This window comes from Urocitellus parryii, chromosome X (assembly GCF_045843805.1).
Source record: "Urocitellus parryii isolate mUroPar1 chromosome X, mUroPar1.hap1, whole genome shotgun sequence".
Taxonomy (NCBI): Eukaryota; Metazoa; Chordata; class Mammalia; order Rodentia; family Sciuridae; genus Urocitellus; species Urocitellus parryii.
The window spans coordinates 106,286,051-106,307,467 of record NC_135547.1 but is presented as its reverse complement, the minus strand read 5'-3'; the positions used below and the strand labels follow the sequence as shown (position 1 = coordinate 106,307,467).

General features: G+C 33.4%; 1 protein-coding gene across 3 annotated transcripts in view; it reads right to left on the bottom strand.

Annotated features, from left to right (window-relative positions):
- Dmd (dystrophin) overlaps positions 1 to 21,417 on the bottom strand; it is a 2,014,880-nt gene that overhangs the window by 726,207 nt on the left and 1,267,256 nt on the right. For all 3 annotated transcript variants that reach the window (XM_077794046.1, XM_077794047.1, XM_077794048.1), the window contains one exon: positions 16,347 to 16,511. In XM_077794046.1, coding sequence (XP_077650172.1) covers positions 16,347 to 16,511 — 165 coding nt within the window. The remainder of the gene's footprint in view (positions 1 to 16,346; positions 16,512 to 21,417) is intronic.

The following is a 21,417-nucleotide window of genomic DNA, read 5'->3' as shown; positions in this document are numbered from 1 at the left end:
AATCATCTGACTTTTTATTTTCAAACTTGTTTTGCCAGTGTGAAAATATATTATAAAGTCACATAAAACACAAGTTTATCCTGAATTTCAATATATTAACCATTCCTTAAGATTTGTTTTTCAGAATGTAACCAGGTGGGTGGCACATGCCTGTAATCCCAGTAGCTTGGTTGGCTGAGACAGGAGGATCACAAATTCAAAGCCAGCCTCAGCAACTTAGCAAGGCCCTAAGAACTTAGTGAGACCCTGTCTCAATATAAAATATAAAAAGGGCTGGGGATGTGGCTCAGTGGTTAAATGCCTCTGGGTTCAATCTCTGGTACCAATTTTTTTTTCAGAATGTTATAGAGTTTTATTGGAGACATTCATTTTTAAATTAATTTCACCTGCCATTTAGATAACGTTTTAGCTATCAAATATAAGTGGAAGTTTAATTTGGTCTAAGTTCTTGAGATGGCAACTAAATACTAAAATAGCTTTATATAAGTATTTATTAAAGAGCTGTTTTCAGTGTTAAATGATATATGTGTGTTTATAGGATGTGTGTATATGTATATACATATATATTTATTTTATTTACTTTTAAAAAAATGAAGTAAAAAATTATGACCATTACTTCTCATGCTTTTGTTTTTCCCCACAGCACATGAATGTTTTACCTGTAAACACTAAGTCCACCCCCAACAAGCACCACCAAATAAAATGTAACGAGTCACTTTATGTTGCTGTAACTTCTTGGCAGACATTCTTACTCATAATGATACTCATGCTTGTTTTTAGAGGTGTCATAATTATGTATTTAGAATTTTAAGTATTCTTCAGTCGTAACTACCAGATTTAAGGATCCTTTTAGTAACCAATATAGTTTAGTGAGCAGAGCACAGCATTTCCTGATAAAAATACAACTTCACAGCTAGGAGGTAAGCAAAGTAAACACTCACCAGGCCGACAAAATTGCAATGTTGCCAAGAGCATAGGGTTCTAGGGAGTACAAGGACCTGCAAGGGGAACTTAGGTATTGTATGTCTTGTAATTTTCCCTCGTCCATCAACCCAGCTGCCATCTTGGGGAAGAGCAGGAGGAGAGCAAGAGGATCTAAATGACTGACCATTTATCTAAGAACCAACTTCTAAATAGAGACCCATTAAATTATTGTTTCAGAATAAGCCAATTTTCTCTCACTACCCAATAAAAAGGTGGGTTGTAAAGATCACTGAGGGAAAGAAAATGGAGAACCTCCCTTTGTGTGAAAGGACATTTGACCCCAAGACATACCCATATACCTCCTGCTGTATATTTAATATAGATAATGTACTTAAGAATCCATAACAGTTATCAAAGCATGGATCATCAGACCAGCAGCATCAGTATTATTGGAAACTACAATTTACCAAGATTCTTAGCTTATTTTAAGTGCATTAAGGTTCGAGAACATGGCTCAAGATAACATATAACAGACCTGGGAACAAATGAATGTAAACCCCAGAACTCTAATTCATTTCCATACTTAGGGAAATAATATTTATCTTTATATGATATAGTTTTATGAATAAACAGCTACATAGAAACAGCTTTAAGAGACAATCAAGAAAGGCAGCAGAAGGTTGGGGCCATAACTGAGTGTCAGAGTGCTTGCCTAGCATGCATGAGGCACTGGGTTTGATCCTCAGTACCACATAAAAATTAAAAAAAAAACAAATAAAATAAAGGCATTCTGTCCATCTACAACTTAAAAAATATTTTAAAAAGAAAGGTGCCTGAATTTTTTTAAAAGTTATGATTAGAAAATTGCACTGCTTTGAACATTGCAAATTGCAAGTACACAGTACCTCTGAATGTATATGAAATCCCAGCCTGATATTTTCTATCAGTAACTACCCCCTACTACCAAGGCTGGTTACTGGCAAGCTCCAAATCTTCCTCATTTAACTTCCATTGTTTCTACCCTGTATTCTGTCTGCCAATCAAAGTCACGCCTCGGGATATGTGGTTTGTAACCAGGTGGTCCATTCATTCACTTAAACAGAAGTTATTTGAAAATTAGTGGAAATGTTTCCATCTTTCTACTCCTGCACACATAGGAAACAAAAAAGCATAAAGGATGCTATTCACATGCAGGGCAGAGCTTTCTTTAGTGTACATTTAAAAATAATGATAACATTGCTTCTGATGTTCTCACATAACTTCCTCTAAAGTATCATTATCTACACTTGGTTTTAATGGACCAGTGGAAGACTGCTAAGTAAAAAAATTAAAATTCTAGTATGTAATAAAACTGTGATATCAAAAAAGTATAAAAAATTTTAGGATGACAAAATGACTCTTTAGGGTATATTTGGAGCCAGAAATGATCTAGGATAGGATAGGACTGCTTTGGGATAATATTGGTGAGGGCAAATTAAAAATGAAGACCTTTTAATTCCTATTGGGTTTGTTTCTTATATGTCAAGAGGAATAATATTCTGACTGCAAAGAACAGAACAAATAATAATGAGAGGGAACTAGTGCCCAAGATGGGTAAAGAGATTAGAGAGCCCCCAGCTGCTCACACTTAACTCTTTTGATCTAGATAAATTACATCTCAGGATACTAATAAAACTGGCAAGCCAAATGACAAACCATTATGGGTGTTCCTGAAGACTGGAAAAGTACAGCTTTGATTTTCATAAGACAAAAATTAGGTGTAGAAATAAACTTAAAACCTTCCAAATGGTTATTTCAGAGTTGGCTAGAAAATGAAATGCAGGGAAAAGTCATAAGCCTACCTTAGGTAATGAATTTTGCAAGAATGGGAGTCAGTTGACATATGTCCTTTGAAAAAACAAACTGGGTTCTACGTATTATATAGTGTTAAGTAGAAAAGAAAAAAAAGCAAATATTTACATACCAGTTCCCAATTTTAAAAATCTGTAATTCTTCTATGATTTGTCATCACATAGAATTCCCATCCAGGATTGTTTACTAAAAAGGGCAGAGACCATTCCTGTGCAATTTAAAGACTAGTTTTGATATTTTCAGGTTACAACCTTAAAACTAGAATCTATTTGTCATACATAGCAAATATTCATTAAAATCTTTGTTGTAGAAAGTCATGTTTTTACTTCAAGTTTGTAAACTATATTTTTCACAGGAAGAAAGAGACCAGTAACCCACTAGAGAAAATTGGTAAAGAATGTAGCAAATAGCACACAAAGGAAAATAAAGATGATTTTGAAACACATGAAAAAAATCACCCTCATTCAAAAGAAGAATCTAAATTAAAATGACAATGACATATCATTTTTCTTTGTGTAGAAAATCGAAAAGGTTTATGACACATTGAGTGGGCAATGAAATAGGGGGTAGATAACAAATTATTTATATTGCTGAGAATTCTATAAAGAGAAATTTGGCATAGTTACTAAAATGGCAAATGCCCTGTTGATCAATCATTCTACTTCTAGGAACTTATCCTATAGATATACTTATAATGTTTGAGATGTCATGTGTACAATGTTATACATTGTTCTGCTGTGGTAATAGCAGAAATTGAAAACAAACAAAATGTTTCTTAATAAGAATATTGTTAAAGATTTAGGTACATCCTTAGAATAGTATGAAACTGTAAAAAAAGAGAATGCTTTTTAGGAAAATAATTGTTAGTATACATCCTTAAGAGAAAATAAGCAGAGTACAGAAACACTTTATAGTTCTTTTTTTATTTTTTTATTAGTTGTTCAAAACATTACATAGCTCTTGACATATCATATTTCATACATTTGATTCAACTGGGTTATGAACTCCCATTTTCCCCCCATATAGTTGTAATCTCTCTCTCTCTCTCTCTCTCTCTCTCTCTCTCTCTCTCTCTCTCTCTCTCCCTCTCTCCCTCTCTCCCTCTCTCTCCCTCTCTCCCCACCCTCCCTCTCTTTCTCTCTTTCCTTGGAAGACTATCCAGGAAACTGAAACCTTGGAAGTCTATGGGGAGAGAAATTGGGTAACTGATAGAAAGTAAAGCAAATGATAATCAGTCGATGCCCTTTAATGCCATGAATTTTGTACCAGAAAAAAGTATAATTTATTCAATCAATAAATGAAATTATTTATACTTTTAAAAATATTTGTTATATAGGGATGAATTTACTCTTAATTTTGTAATAATTAATCCAATATGGCCTCATTGATAGTGTACTAATTAATTCATTTTGTATAAGTCTGTGGAGAATATTTTGAAATTAGAAATAAAACTGAAATGAAATAAAAATACAAATGAAAACAAAAGTTCCACAAAACAATACCTAACAACACATTCAACATGATGTAATAATTTGTATTATATTTTACCAGCAGTTTTTAAAATGATGTCTTCATCTGCAGTAATTAATGTAAAACTAATATAGAACCATGTTGCTCCTATACTATATCAGGAACCTCCTGTCTACTCTCCTTGTTTTTGGTCCTGTATTCCTCAAATCTGAGAGTTTGCCGGGTACCTTTCATTAATGGCCTCTACTTCTTTCAAAGATAATGTCTAAGTTCCATAAAGTGGTGTCCAAGCCTTCCCTAATTTGGGCTACACTTTAACATCACTAATTTTGTTTTTGTTCCTATACTTCTTTCTCCTGACCACCTCCATATCTCTGTTCTTATTGATGCTCATCTTTTAAATCCTGCAGATGTCATATCCTTTGGGACACTGTTGCTAAACTCAAATGTCTCAAATTTCTGCAAGTAAAAATTTATGGAGGGCTTGTTAGCACATAGATTCCTGGGCTTTGCTTTCATCTGTTTTCATTCAGGAGGTCTATGGAAAGGCACAATGCTTTCTATTTCTAACAACGTTCTAGGTGATGCTGATGCCGTTGGTCCAGGAACTATACTTTAATAGCCATGATCTAGTAGCTGGCTAGGTTGGGAATTTTTTTTTTTTTTTTGGCTATTATGGCACCCTTTAAGTGAACTCACTAGATGTGCTGCAAGTGTGTCCGCACTGAGTGCATTTAGTACACTGAGCATATTTATACACCAATTCAATACTAAGAAAATTGAAAGTGAGAGTCACCTTAACATAGTAGGGTATTGTAGTTAATCAGTAAGTAGTTTGCTAGCTGCATAGAAATTGTATTATTTTATCTAGAGTAGCAGATCAGAATATATGCAAATAAATTTAATGTACATTTCTACAATACACTTTGATAAAATCTCCCAATGTACACTTATTGACAAAATAAAACAACATGAACTAGGTTGAAATAAGCAGCGTTTAATAACTAATTAAACAATTGCAGCCAATGCAAATTGATGTCAAAGTAAAGGTAAGCTCTCTTTCATGTGTGAGAGTGCTTTGTCTTAAGATTCAGTCTATTTTCAGATTTTTGCACAACCCAGATGAAGTTATAGCAGGTGGACATAACAAATCTGAAGTTGAAAGGAAACATTACAATACGCAGTAAATGGTATAATAGATTCAGGACCCCCAAATTTCTGCCTCTTCCTCCCTAATATCAATCGGATTGATGGTTTGACAAACTTATTAAGCTTCAGTCAAGTTTTTTGGGGGTCAAGAATATGTTTTCTTTCTGGGTCTATAGATCGAGGGGTATAGCAGTAGGAGGCAAATGATCATAATTAGGGTAGGGGAGGCAGTGAATATGACATTATGTTCTCTGAAAGACTAATTGGACTCACTAAAAGTGAACTATAAACCAGGCTTAGGGCAGCAAGGCTAGTTCCTGATGTACTAGTGGTGGTGGGTTTCCTATGTGTTGTCTGTCTTGGTTAGGACTGGATAATAAAATGGGATATAGCAGATCTCAGTGAATAAACGTGAAAAAGTCTTGGGAAGGAATTGACAGCCCAACATCTAATTCATAAAAACAGAGGGCACAGGGCAGGATGGGGGTAAATGTTATCTTGAAGGAGCAAATGTGAAGAAGAACTAGGGTGTTAGACATTAGGAAATTCAGTGTGAATCAATAATGTAATGCAACTATTGCTATAGTGAATAACTGCGTAATGTTAAAGGCATGAACTGTGCTGAGATAAACTTGATGATCCTTTAGCAGCTTAACAAGTTTCTCACCAAAAGCTAAATTGTTCCTTTCCTTCCTATAGACTCCCTGCCCATCTTTCCTAGGATGCCAATCTTCAGACTGGAGTAAGCCTCTAGAGGTACACACAGACTTTCCCAGGGATATGTGGGCAGAGATGGTGTTAATGGAGTCAGTTTTCAGATTCTAAGCCTTTACAAGGGATTTAACTGGGTTTATCCCTGTGGTAAACAAATCATTGCAATTTTCTTTTCCTCTTTTTTGTTAATGGTAGTCCTTCTTCTACTTTACAAAATAAAAGTACACCTCTCTGAACTATTCCTTGGTCATTGAATCCAAGATTCATTTATACTAAGTAAAACAACAACTCAAAATACTGGTGACAAAAATTCACTTTTAGTCAAGGGATCATCAAACACTCACCTGTCTATCTCATTTATATATTCATTTTCAATGAAAATACACTGAACATGTTTAATGATTGATTGTCAAAAGCTAAATATATATTTAGGTTTAACAAATATACTAAGTATAGTAATTGTAGATATAACTCAGTCTAAAAGATTTTTTTTAAACATGTACAACCTTAAGTCACAGGATATTGTTTTGGAAAATTGAATTTAAGTCTACATAGATACATATTTGTCATATAGAAGGATGACAGAGTTGTTGATAAGAGTTTATAACATAAATGTATATTGAATTAGGATACCATTCTTTGGTGAAAAAGAATGGAAATGTAATTTAAAGATAGAAAGGCATAAAACTTATTTTTATTAAAGATAGGTTTATTAGTACATATTTAAGTGGACGATGAAAGATATTATATTGGTATGATATTTGAATTCCACTGGATACATTAAAAAGAGTAACACTTTTTAAATGTCAATATTCACTATATTAGAGGGTGGTAAATAAATATCACCTTTAAAATGTGTAAGGGGATATTCAGTTTTCTAAACTATTTTTAGAATTTTATAAACAGAATGATCTGAATACCACTGTAATAGAGATACTTTTAGAGTCCTCTTCCTTGGCTTTCCTTCCCCTCCCCCATGATGAAGGGAACAGTAGAAATTTTAGTAGTTTTCTCTTGGTCAACTAAGCACTATCCTATTTGAAAGATATATTCTAGAAATTCTCAATTCAAGAAGCTCTTTTCAAGTTCATCATCTTTTCCCTATATGGGCAATTTGGGTTGGTGAGTCATGAAAAATGTCATTACCATAAGTTTCCTGGAGTGGTTTTCTGTTAGCAACTGTTGCTACCTTTTGAAAGTGAGGGTATTTTGTGAGCTTAATAATTTTTCTCCTTAGGGACTGTTGCCCAAAGTCTCCTATGATGGGAAGGTCCATTCATCATTTTTTCTATGTTTTAGAAAATGTGTTTCCATCTTACTTTTGTTTTGATTCAAAGGAATTCCAAGAAAATTGATTAATTTTTTATTTTAATGAATAAGAAAGTCAGGTTAAAATGGGAAAGTGAGTTAAAAATAATATCATAAGTCAACTAAGTGTCAGAGTTGGGATTCAGTTTCTTTATTTCTTTCCTTATTATTATACTACCTCAACTCAGTAATGATTTTGGGGGCAGATGGAAAGTAAGAGAAAGATTGGCAAGTAAAATACTTTGGTATTCACCATTTATATAGAACAGCAGATATCTAAATCCACTGAAATATGGAATTATCCACAAACTTCTACAATCTTCAAGGTTTTTTAAGGGTCAGAATTATGCTCTTGCTCTCAATTTAACTCAGGTTGAAAAATTTAATGTTCAATAAATCTTTGTGGAGGTGCTTCCTAAATGAGAATAATTTGCCAGTAACTTTAACCCATTACTTTTCAGGATAAATACCACTGACATATTTTAATACCCAGTAGAAAACACTGGACATTTTTTTCTATGAAAGAAGATTAGATATGGAAAGATAATGTTTTCTTTCTGCTCCTCATCTTATTAACATCACTCCTTAAAAAGTAAAAACTAGGAAAGTTATGTCTGATGAATTCTACTCTTTCCTATACCTATCCCCCCATTCCATGCTCTCATTCCCCTTTGTCTAATCCACTGAACTTCTATTTTCCTTCCACCTTTGTTGTGTGTTAGTATCCACATATCAGAGAGAACATTTGACATTTGGGTTTTGGGATCAGTTTATTTCACTTAGCATGATAATCTCCAGATCAATCCATTTACCAGAAAAAAAGTCATAAAGTTATTCTTTTTTATGGCTGAGTAATATTCAATAGTGTATAACTCTCCTATGTTCATGTATGAATACACCATAGTGAAACTCGACATCATCTACAACCACAAGAATGGGATCCTAATTAAAATAAGTTATACTCTATGTATGTATATATGTCAAAAATGCACTTTACTATTATGTACATCAAAAAAGAACAAATAAAAAAGTAAAAACTAAATAAAATCAAATAATCTACTCAGTTTAACTAGAAATACTATACATCTATTTAAAAAGGAGAAACTACTTGTGAATTCTTTCATTCCAAAGTTAATTCAATGACATTAACCTCTTAAAAAGTCAGTTTTGTGAATACTGTCCACACTTCTGACTCATTGGGAGATCTGTCAGTGAATTTCAAGTCCTTATCCAGTGCTCCTTTGTGATTGAATTCAAGGGTACTTTATCACTAAGCTAAGTCCCCAGTCCTTTTTCTTTTTCTTTTTTTCTCTTTGAGATGGGGTCACTAAGTTGCCTCAACCTCTCAAGTTGCTGGATTTATAGGCATGTGCCACCACACCTGACATCCAGTACTCTTGATCAATACTTCCTTGCTTCCATGATTCCATGACAAAGACAGATTTTTATTCTGAAAATTCTGAGTATACTCTTGTACCAGATTTTTTTGAAAGATACCATTGGTTTAGAAGATGAAAATTTTTCATTGAGATCCCATTTGGTTGAACTTCAATTCTTTATTATTTATAGACTTCTTTTCTGTAGAGATCTTGTTTGTACAGGTCTTTCTTGGATTTCCTTTCTTTGTTGCTGTTTTTGCTGTCTTACTTCCCAGTGTAAAATTTTCAGTCTTTTGATTCTACTCCTCTAAAGAGTCTTGCCAATTATACGCTATATCACTAAAGTACTAACTCTGCTTTCTTCATTGTTGGCATAATTTTACTATAGATAATTTGATATTGAATGGCCTCTTTAGAAAACATAAGATCTACTTAAAGTGGCCCATCTAAGATCTTACCCTTTTCATGTTCTCTACTCTTCCTGCTTCTTTTTACCACCATTGATTTTACTCCTGTGAACTCCTTTGAATTTTCCCATGTGTCCCCCTTCGAGCCGTTGCATCCTCGAGCCGTTGCATCCTCTATATTCCTCTGCCCATCCTTGCCAGACCTTTCTCTACCAGTCTACTAACTACCTATGGTCTCTCAAGATTTCTAATCTTTGCCCTCATATGGGGCTCTGGAGGAACTGGAACACCAATAGTAACTACAGAGCCTGGAAATGCCAAATGGAAATGAAAAGGATATTTTTATCCATTCAGGTGGGCTTTTGCAACACCTAGGTGGCTGCTACACATTTCCTCATTCACTCATCCAAATCTTAGCTCACAACCTCCATGCAATTACATACCAAGGTAAAAAAAGTTTCCAAGGTATTCTTGACAAATATTGTTAAGTTATTTATTGAGCAGGTGACATCAACTTGTATTTATAAACTTTGCTAGTCTGTTACAAAATGCTGATATATGAGAGACAGTTCATCATTATTCACTTGTTAGTTTTCTCAGGAGAATATGAGTCATTAATGGTTAAAAATATAATTAATGTGTGTAAATTAAAGTCCTAGAAACAAAAAGGGCAAAGGAAAACAACTTTGTATACATAATATGCATAGTTTATAGGTTTTGATTTTATTAAGGAAAAAGAGGGTGATTTTGTTCTAAAGTAAAATGACAGTTTATTTCAGAATGAGAGAAATCTGAATGAATATAAGCAGTAGTAGAAGATTTGTGGTATAGGAATCTTGTGTCACATAATCAATACTTGCTATGGAATTAATTACAAGCTTTCTTAAAATCAGCTTTAGCATCGACAGTATAATGATGAAAAATGAGCTAAGTTTCTTGTTATAATGATAAATTTTCTTGGATTATTGGCCTGTTCTATTTTAACAGAAATTGTATGTATTTAAGGTGAACAACATCATGTTTTGGTACACATATAAAAATTATTATTGTAGTCAAGTTAATTAGCATAGCTATCTCCTCTCTTGGTCTGTTTTTAATAAGAGATTATAAAATGTTTATATTTCTTTATCTTTTGCATTCTATGCCAAAGAAACAAAGAGTTTGTGTCTTACCATAATAACTTACATTGTTTTATGTTGACCTCGTTACATACCTTGGTTATTGAAGAATACAGGTTTTTTTTTTTCACTTTTGCAAGAGCTAAAGTCTTTTACAGTAATGTTACCTCCTGTATTTATTTTTGTAATCTTTCATTTTTATTTTGTTTAAATAGGTATTTGTGCATAATTTCACTGTGACCTATGATCTTAGCCAAGTAGTCAAACCTTTTAACATTATTTTTTTACAACTTGTGATATTTTACTTTCCCAAAGTCAAATTCTAAAAGCAATCTTAATAAACTGACTTGAAAAATAAGTTTACTTGATATATTGAATTGCATGAAAAGCATTATCAGAGCTATGGTTTAAATGTACTCCCAGAGTTCCTGTGTTGAAAATTTAATCCCCAATGCAACAGTGTGGAAAGACAGGACATTTAAGAGGTAATTAAGTAATAAGGGCTCTGCCCTTAGAAACAGATTAATGTCATTATTGTGTGAGGGAATTAGTTATCTTGAGAGTAGGCTTGTTATAATAGTGACCCCCTCACCATCTGATGCAATCCATCAAGTTATTACATAGTAAGAATGTCCTTGACAGATGCTGGTACTATTTTCCTGGACATTCCAACCTCCAGAACCATAAAGCAAATAAATATCTGTTCTTTATAAATTATGCAGTCTCAGGTATTCTGTTATAGCAACAGAAAACAGACTAAGATGGCCAAATAAGTAGATTATATTTTTGTAAAGAGAATGAACAATTTATATTTTTATCCCTATCTAATTCTTTTAAAATTCAGAGAATCTGAGTATTCTTATTTTAATGGCAATATAATTATTTGCATAGGTTCAGTAAACATTTGTCCTCCTTTTAACAGGACATAATTGAGAAAATTTATAATAAAACAAATATTTTGACCAGAACATCATATTTAAGAATAACATGCATAGAATAAGTGTCTAAAGAAGCCCTGGAAGCTAAAGTTGATTGACTTGATGTAAACTGCACAGGAATCATCACTGTAGCAAATTAATTATCTATAGACAACTTTTGTGCCTGCAGCTACTAATATGTAGACTACTCAGGAAGTTCATCAAACTCCCAGATCTTCCATGCTTTACTTCATGAGACATAATCCCAATGAAGACTTTCTACTGCCTACACCACTGCTGAAAGCATTTAAACTGAAAACCAAGAGATCCATAAGATTGCCTATGTCATCTTCAGTCCACCATCTAAGGACATTTCTAGCCTAGCATCAAAAAATCTTTTTTCCTGTTCTTTTTAGATATATATGACAGTAGAGTATATTTTGACACATTATACATACATGGAGTATAACTTATTCTAAGTAGGATATCCCATTCTTGTGATTATACATGATGTGGAGTGTCACTGGTAGTGTATTCATATTTCCTTCTTACTTTCATAAAGTCCCCCTTAGGAAATAGCTGATTATTCATACCATCAAGTAAATGTTTTCTGCTATTGTGTATCAGAATTGGATCAACTAGTCCTTCAACAACAGAAAGCTGCTGAAATGATTACATTAGCCAGTTTTCCTAAGTTGTTCGGTGGGCAATTTGGCTTCTGTAGAACAAAAGGGGAAACTGACAAAGAGCTTTATCATTTTCCTCAGCATGACTAAACTTAAGATAGGTTCTTTCTGACCTTAAGTCTTCCTGCCCTTTTCCTAGAGAATTTACTTTAGAAACCCTTCTATTATACACTCTTTCTCTACTTCTTTGCTTGCTTTATACTCTAGGAGTATTTTTCTAAAGGACTCAGGAATCATCCTTTTGAAATGCCATAATCAAGGAAGTTAATGCCCCAACCAGACACTCTCTGTAGGTGGGTAAGAATCTAATTTTAATAAGCACCATTGGCAATTACATTGACCAGCCTTTCCACTAACATCCTTCTGTACTTTTCCACTAAATTCATTCAGTACTTAAAAGTCCTCCATTGAACTCAATGTCTCTCCTCTAACTGCAAAAGGTTTGAACAGTCTTTCTTGCTAGGTAAGGTGTGGTCCAGAGCAAATTTTCTTTGACAACACTCACAGCAATGTGGACATATGCAGCAAAGGCTTCTGGTATTCAGTTACTTTAATGGTCATTCATTATAATTTTGTCCTTTGTCGGTGGATTTGACATTATGGGCAATTATGTTTCTTACATGGTAAGAAAGAGCCAGCAGAGTAGCATATTGTGTTTATTTATAGTCCACAGAAGGAAAGTCGTTTTTGAGGGAAGAAAAATACCCCCAAAACTTCTCTGTCATGAACATGAAAGTATTTCAGTCAGTGAATCTAACACAAAATTATGCACACCCACCTCATCCTTTAATAAAAAGTTTGGAAAGCAGTAGTTAGGCAGATTTATGTCAGATAAATAGTATACCTCTAACTCATTATTGAAAGCCTTCATTAAAGATTAAAAACATAAGATCCTTTATAGAAATTCTAAACTGGTCCCTGGATCTTAGCATTCAATTATCATTTGTGAAATCTGAAATCAACATATTTTATGTCTAAATTGAGAGTACATTTGAAAATCAAAATTCAAAGGCATGCCTTCTAGTGGGCTGACTGATGGGAAAGGGCTGTGATTATGCCTAATTTTCACCCTCTACATCACGATCTCATTGATTATGTCTCTCAGCTTGCTAAGGGTTCTGTGAGGTGATTTTCAAGATGAATATTGCTATTTGCAGGATTTCCTGAATAGGAATATTTCAGGAGTAAATTGCACAAACCAAGCAATGTGCAGTCAATTTTCACTCCAGCATAAACAATGTATTAGAACAGAACCCTTAAGGCTTTTTTATTTGGGTTTCATTACACAGCTAGCTGCATTTCATCAATAAGCATGAAGTAGCAAGCAGGCAAAACTGAGGCTCACAGTGGGTATTACATATTTTTTCTAACAGGTGCTCAGAGTTTGACTCGAGAAAACAAATGACCTGAATGGCAGGGCCTCTAGCCCTTTGCTTCTGAGGTAGCTGTGGCTGCCATAGCCAAACAAAGAAAGTTTCTGTAAATTTAGAAAATGAAACCATGGCCCTCACTGCTTGTGCATCTGCTTTCTTTATATTAACTCATTCCTAGGATATATTTTAAAGGCAGTTCCTTTATCTGTGTTAAAATATGGTAATGCCTTTAAAACTGTCTAAAAACTTTATTTTTGGTGTTTTGGTGGTTTAAAGTTTAGAAGAGACAAACTCATTTTCCCATGGTTCTTCAATTGAAAAAAAGTTTAATCTCCTTAAGCAGTGGCTGTAAAGACTTAAATCCCATATCTTAAAGCAGAATAACTTTGTGTAGTCTTAATAAATCATTTCTTAGACAGGGAGTAGAGTCAGAAGCTGGAAAAAGAGGGATGAATACTAGGTAAGTTATTAAATTATGCATGTAGGACCACCATTTCCTGATTATAAGTGAGGGGTTTTAGAATTATTGGGAGAAACTCCGAAGTTATCAATATATTATTTTATGTTTTGTTTTTTTTTGTTTTTTTTTTTTTTTGCTTAGATAGAGCCACAAGCAGAAATAAAGGCTGAAGGAATAGTTTTGAAATCATCACTCCAGAGAAGAAAACTCAGAATATGCGCACAGGACTGAAGCCAAGGAGTTTTCTACAAGGGCAGAAGCAGCTGCCTCATTCCTCTGTGATTTGGACCAAGCTGTAGGAGGCAAATATCATGACACTCTGAAAGTACACACAGCAGCAAGAGCAGTGACTTAAGCTTTGATAAAGAAAATTCATTAACACACTTAAGAATGGTCTTCACTTCAAATTTCCAGGACCCATTTGGTGGAAACCTTATGGACCATGGACAAATGAAGACCCAATGTGGGCTTTCAATATTTGAGAACCATTCTAGGGGAAACACACAAAGACTAAAGTCACTTTACATGAGTCAACAGTCTTTACGTGTGTCAGGGTATTTTGTTATAGTCCCTCTTAAATATATTCTATGAAGGAAGATACCTAGCACTGAGTGTATATTTCATTTTTATAAAAAAGTAGCATATTTTATTTTGGGGTCCCAGGGATTGAACTCAGGGGCACTCAACCACTGTGTCACATCCATAGCCCTATTTTTTATTTTATTTAGAGACACGGTCTTATTGAGTTCTTAGCAAGTTGCTTTTGCTGAGGCTGGTTTGAACTCTTGATATTCCTGCCTCAGCTTCCTGAGCTGCTGGGATTACAGGCATGTGCCTGCTACATCCAGCAAAAATAGCAATTTTAACCAAAGCTTATATTTAAAAGCAGAGGAACAGGCATTTACCAGTGAGTTACAAAGTGCTATTTCCGGTAGGAAGGAAAGGGCAGCAATATTAAATCAAGGACTTTTACTGGATATAGAATAACTGGGAATTTGACTGAGGTTATTGTATACATTGGACCAGGTAACTACTTTACCTTTTTTGGATTTTTTGGGGGACTACTGGAGCCTTAACCAAGGGGTGCTTAACCACTGAGCCAGCCCTTTTTTTCTTTCTTTTTTTAAATTTTATTTTGAGACAGTGTCTTGCTAAGTTGCTTAGGGCCTCACTAAGTTGTTGAGGCTGGCTTTGAACTTGTAATCCTCCTGCCTCTCTGGCTGAGATTTCCTAATGGGTAATGAAATATCTATATTGATGATGTAGTTGCACAGGTGAATGGGACATAATTAAATATCTGTAAGGATATTAAGTACTAGCTAAGTTAAAAAACTAAAGAGATCCTAGAACTGATGGCTTCTTTGAACCGATTATGTGCTTTGTATTCATCTAGGCTTGCCCCTTGTGACCATGCATGACTGAAGATCAGGGTGACCAAGGCATCAAAAGCCAAGCCTTGGTGTAAGATATCCTCTATACCATTAATGTGCAGTCTATGTTGTTATTTGTCCTGTACATTTTTAAAAAAAACTAATTTGTTAGCTACTGTTATTCATGAGTTTGACTACCAGACTGAATCCAGGAGTATGCGACATATTGATCAGGCTGAGATTTTCACTAGCAAAATGATTTTTGTCTGTAATTTACAATTTGCCATCTGCTCTTGGTGCTAGGTCACGGAGGGTGCGTAGTTATTAGAATGGTAAATAGAAGCATAAGGAAGAAGTAAGGCAAAAAGAATGAAGTATACTTTGCAAATATAACTCATTTTAGCTGGATAAAACCTCTCTATCTCTCTCTTTCTATCTCTCTCATTCAAGGATATCTTTCCCAAACATTTAGGATAAGAATTTTAGATACAAATCAATTTTAGATAAAGAAATCTACAGATATGTATTAAGGGAAATTGAAGCAGGGGTGAAAAGGGATCATGGTAATGGATATGATGCAGGCATTCTGGTGACATGAATTTAATGAAGACATTTCTACTGCATGTTGGAAGAAACAAAATTATAGCAACAATGATGGTAGTGACAATGACTCTTTGCTTGACCAAACTTTGATAAGCCTTCTGAAACTTCTCCCAGGCCTATCTGTTCACTTTCTTCTAAAATCCAGTTTTAACAAAGAACTCTGCTTATTCAGTTTACCAGGAACCTCTCATTCTATATATTGGATACCCTTAATATCTTATTACTCTCTATATGTGATGGGGTTTCTTATGTTCCACCATCACCAAGGTGCTCATTGGTCACCTGGCCTGACTTTAGCAAGTATCCCATTAGGTTGGTTTAGCCAGAATATCCCCTAATACCCAAAGTTATTTTGTTGTCAATTTTATCCACTGATCTTTTTCCTACCTCTGGGCTATCCATCACTTCTCTATATTTAGAGTTGAGTCCAATCTCATTCCCCTACTACAAAATCCTATTTCAGTGGTTCCTGTATACATCATGATGTCCTCTTTACTATGCTTTATCAAGTACCATGTCTTTTCTTCAACAATGACAATAATGATAATGAATGAGAAAATTAATTCAAAGATATTGCAATTCATTTATAAAATAATATGTAAATAATACATCCCTACCTTAATGTCCAATGGTCTTGTTTGAGTTGTTTGGTTATAAATTTCCAACTGATTCCTAATAGGAGACAGCCATAGAAGCAGATGATCCAACTGTTGTTCAAGCTGCCCAAGATCTTTTATATGAGCCTCAAGTTCTCCTTGTTTTTCAGGTAAAGCTCTAGAAACCTAAAAAGAAAAAAAAATGTTTAGAAAGGTAATTGGTCCTCATGTTATAAACAAAAATGGCAAAAAAATGTTTTCAAACATAATTCAGCCTGAAATGTTATAGAAATACAAGAGGGAATTTTATCATCATAATATTGAGTAATTGCATTTATTATATTAACTTATAGTTGTTATGAAAGGATTTAATTAGAGTATTAGAAATCATTCATTAATACTACACAATTCTATAAATGCTTTTCTGTAAATTCAAATAACATAACTACACAAATGCATACCTAACTCCAAAAGATGAAAATAAAGAAGTACATTCTTCACATATCAACTCACTTACAAAACATAATAGTGATCTGTGTATTATATGCCAAGCACAATTCCTTTGCAGTTTTAAAAATGAATAAGCCAGGCCAGGCATGGTGGTGCATGCCTGTAATCCCAGTGGCTTGGAAGGCTAAGGCAGGAGGATTATGAGTTCAAAGTGAGCCTCAGCAGTGGTGAGGTGGTAAAAAACTCATTGAGATCCTGTCTATAAATAAAACACAAAATAGACCTGTAATATATAGCTCAGTGGTCAACTGCCCCTGAGTTCAATTCCTGTTACTCCCACCAAAAAATGAATATGCCAAGTTATTCGCCATTAGTACTAGATTTATAACATAGGTTTCTTAAATCTCAAATGAGTGATTTGATTTTAAGAACATGAAAAATTTGAAAGCAAACCAAACCAAAATTTTTGTTTGTATAGTAATCATTTCTGCAATTATATTTGTTAATAATTTTCTTTTCACTTAAGAAAAAGTAAAAGGATTAAGGAAATCCTTTATGTACAAGGAAAATTGGTAAGGTAAGAATTTTTGTGAACCACAGTATAATCAAGTAAACTAGAAGCAGATGCTTGGGATAAAAAGTAAAAAATAATATTTGGATTGAGAAGAATTTAACAGAATGATTATAGGCTACTTTTATTGAGGGTTGTGTCTATTACAAGCATTATGCTTGAATGTTTCACATTTATTGTCTTCTTTAATCTAACCAGTGACATGCTGATAAAGGTACTATTTAGTCATAGATAATGACATTGGGTTGAGAAGTGTTAATTAGTTTAGGAGCAGTATGCTATAGCTTTAAATATTGTGGGGACTAGGATTAGGCTGCTTGGATTTAAATCCTTATTCTAGCTCTTGCCTAATATTTTAGCCAAATATTCTCTAATTCTCAATGCCTGTTTTGTATATTAGGAACAATAATAGTATCTGCTTAGTATTAATCTTAGGACTGAATAAAGTAATCTATGAAAATTGCTTATTCCAATACTCTGCCTAATAGTGAAACACAACAAAGTCATTAAGTGTTAGCAATTGTTGCCCAAACTCAAGTGCAAATAAAGAACCAGGATTAGCAAGAGTAAAGTGCTTTTTTTTTTGGAATATCAAGAGTTAAAACCATTATCCAAGAATAAAGAATGCAAACTGGTAATGGCAATTCTTTATGGCATTAATAACATTCTAATAATAGAAAAATATTATGTTGTAATATATATATTGATATAAATCTATTATATAATATTATGATATGAATAGCAGAGAACATTTTAAAATAAACTGGATAAGTATAATAATATATTGGTGTCTAATTTACTAGATTAATATGCTAATATACCACACAATCCCACATACATTGGAAAAATCATTTATTTAAAAAAATTCACTAGTGAACATTATACTCTCTAATGGGATCCCTGAAATGTGGGGTAAAAAAAAAAGATTTAGGGACAAAATAACCAAGCAATTAATTTATAGGTGCAGGAATTTTGCACAAAATGTTATTATATATAAATACCATGTACACTGAAATCTAACATGAATATATTTCATATTTTGTGTAAAAGGCATATAGATACATGAACAAGGGTTAGGTTAGGCTGAAGCAGGCCAGTCTGGGACTGACCTTAGGCTCCCACAGTATTGTTCCCTTGGAAACACTGACGTTAGGATAAATGGAAAATGTTTGTCACTCCTTTGTTGTATGGAACTATATCTGGACTTAGGGAACCATGAATTGGGACACAGGTCTTGAATCTATGTGACTAAAACGGTGTAGAAAATTGATGGGAAATAGAAGTAATGATTCCTATTGAAGGTGCCCTGCATACACTTGACTCTCATCCCTGGCAGCCTCTCTGTGTGTGAGGGGGCAAACAAAGTAAACTTCTCAGGGAGCATAGAATGTTTGTCCACAAATAATGAATCACAATGATGTGTCTGATTTGCATGACTTGTGTCCTGCTATAAAGCCAAATAGATTAGTAATAGATAAATAGACCTAGTTATATTTCATGAGTTCAAACCTGTAACTACATCTATGGTGCTAAATTGTGTGTATATGTATGTGTGTTAAAGAGAGAGGGGATATATGACAATTGTAATGCTATGTCTGTAATATGTAATCTAATAATGCCCTCAACTTATTTTTCTGGCATTTGAAAGGGGGTAACTAAACCATTTTATTTTTATGGGATCATTTTCTACTCACAAGTAGATGTAAAAAGCATTTTACAGTTTCAACTAACATCATCTAAGAGCCTCTAGATTTGGAAAGTACTAGAGATAATAGCCATCATATTTTCCTAAAATCTCTAAAACTGAGCTATTAACTTCATTTTTATCTGATTATAAAATCGTTCACATTTCACTTAGGCTTTATATGTAAGTTCAGATATTTGTAGGATATTTAACTAACATTGTTGGTTTCTTTCTCATCCTTTCAGCCCTTTCTCTGTGATTATAGAGGTAGAATGATTGCTGACATAAAACAGGACAATGAATAAAATTTAATATCGGAATAATGAAATATCAGAATAATGAAATGTTAGCATATAATGAGACTGTTTTCAGTTTAATTATGATGTAGTATTAGGTATATCCCCATAGATCTTATGCTTCCAAGCATCACAACATTTATTTCACATTGTTTAATTTGTTATTTACATGGAGCTCCCTTGCTGAGCTTTTATTTCTGGATAAGCTACATTCCCACACATGATGAACCTACAATAAATACATTTAATTTAAGGAAATTTCCAAATTCAGGATTATTTTTTTAATGTAAGAAACAGTAAATATATTGATTTGTCAAAATATTAAATATAACTATAAAAATATAGTTGATAGTTTTAATTAACAGACAAAATATTAGTAAAGTAGACTATATAAAAATCAGAAGCTTCTCTATGACCAAGAAAGCCATAGGTAAAGTTAAAGGACAAATAACAAACTACAAAAAACAATAGTGCGTTATATCTCAAATAAGGCCCTAGTTTTCCTAAAACATAAAAGAGCTTCTGCAGCTTAAAAAGGTAAAGGTCAGCAACCAAAAAGAAAATTGGACAAAAGATAAGGACAGTTCATGAAAAAATATAAATGGATTTAAAATAAGCTTAGCATTGGTCATAATCAGAGAAATGAAAATTAAAGCTCCATCTATTGCAATGGCAAACATCCAACTCTGAAAACATGTTATGCTGCCAAGGCTATGGGAAAATACTCATTCTTCTACATGAATGGTGGGATGTGTATATTGGGGCACCCATTGTGGACAACAGTTTGGAAATGTGTATCAAATGAATGAAAAACATTACCATTGACCCGGGACACTGACTTCTAGGAATTTTTTTTGTACATATATTTCAGGAAGTACAATCAATGCTTGGTGAGGAACAGATGGTGACTATGGTAGGAGATTTCTTGCTATACTTAAAAAAATTGAACAACATACAAGTATCACTTTTGCAAAGAAATAAGTTAACATAATCAGGAAAGTATAGTTTTTCTTCTTATGACAAAATATGGGTGATATATCATACTTTTTATATTTTAATAATGAATTGTTATTCATAGAATATAACATTATCTAAAGTTATCAATCAAAAATATACTGGTTATTTCCCTATGACAAGATCACTTAGTTAATGGTGGCAGTGGGTGAATAAAGACCTTCGAACACATATTTTTCATGTTTTCTCCCCTCTTTGAAACCAGTCTTTACATATTGATGAGTTGTTTTATACTGACCATGGACAAAACTAAAAGATGTGAGTTGTTTTTGATATGGAATAAGTAATTTTTGTGTCAGTTGCTATGTATTTTAGAATAATTTAAACTTATGTTTACTACTTTTCATCCTCAACAAAATATAGACATAAACACTTGATTCATTAAATGCACATTTTTTCCTAATAATCTTTTCAAGTATAGAACCATGCTCTTCATACAACATCTTCCCTATGGTGAAAGAAAACAATTAAACACACTCAGTTCCCTTATGTGTTAATTTAGTATCTAACCAAATCTTGACCTAATTTCACACAAGATTAGCTTCCTTGTTCTTTCATTTCTGAATTTTAACTTCAAATGTGTAGACATGTTAATGTTAAGATAAAGAGAAGTGTCCATTTTAGAAATAAACAGGAATTAAATATTATACTTTGTATCTTATACAAAAATATTGTAGGAAGGTTAAAGTGTTAACTATAAAAGGGTAACAACAGAACTAGAATAAAATATTGGGGTGAAGAAGCCCTTTAGAAATGCATATGAGGGCTGGGGATGTGGCTCAAGTTGCAGCATGCTCGCCTAGCATGTGTGAGGCACTGAGTTTGAATCTCAGCACCACACAAAAAGAAAATTAAGATATTGTGTCCACTTAAAACTAACTAAATAAATAAACATTTTAAGAAAGAAAGGCATATGAAAAAATGAGTGAACATGACATTTGTATTGCTCATCTAGAAAGAAAAAGCCAATTAAAAAATTAAAACTCATGACAACTGGTAATATCTGTAACATCTATCAGACAAAAGACAATAGTCTACTATATAAAAAGATCTTTCAAAGAATGAAAAAAGTTGGAG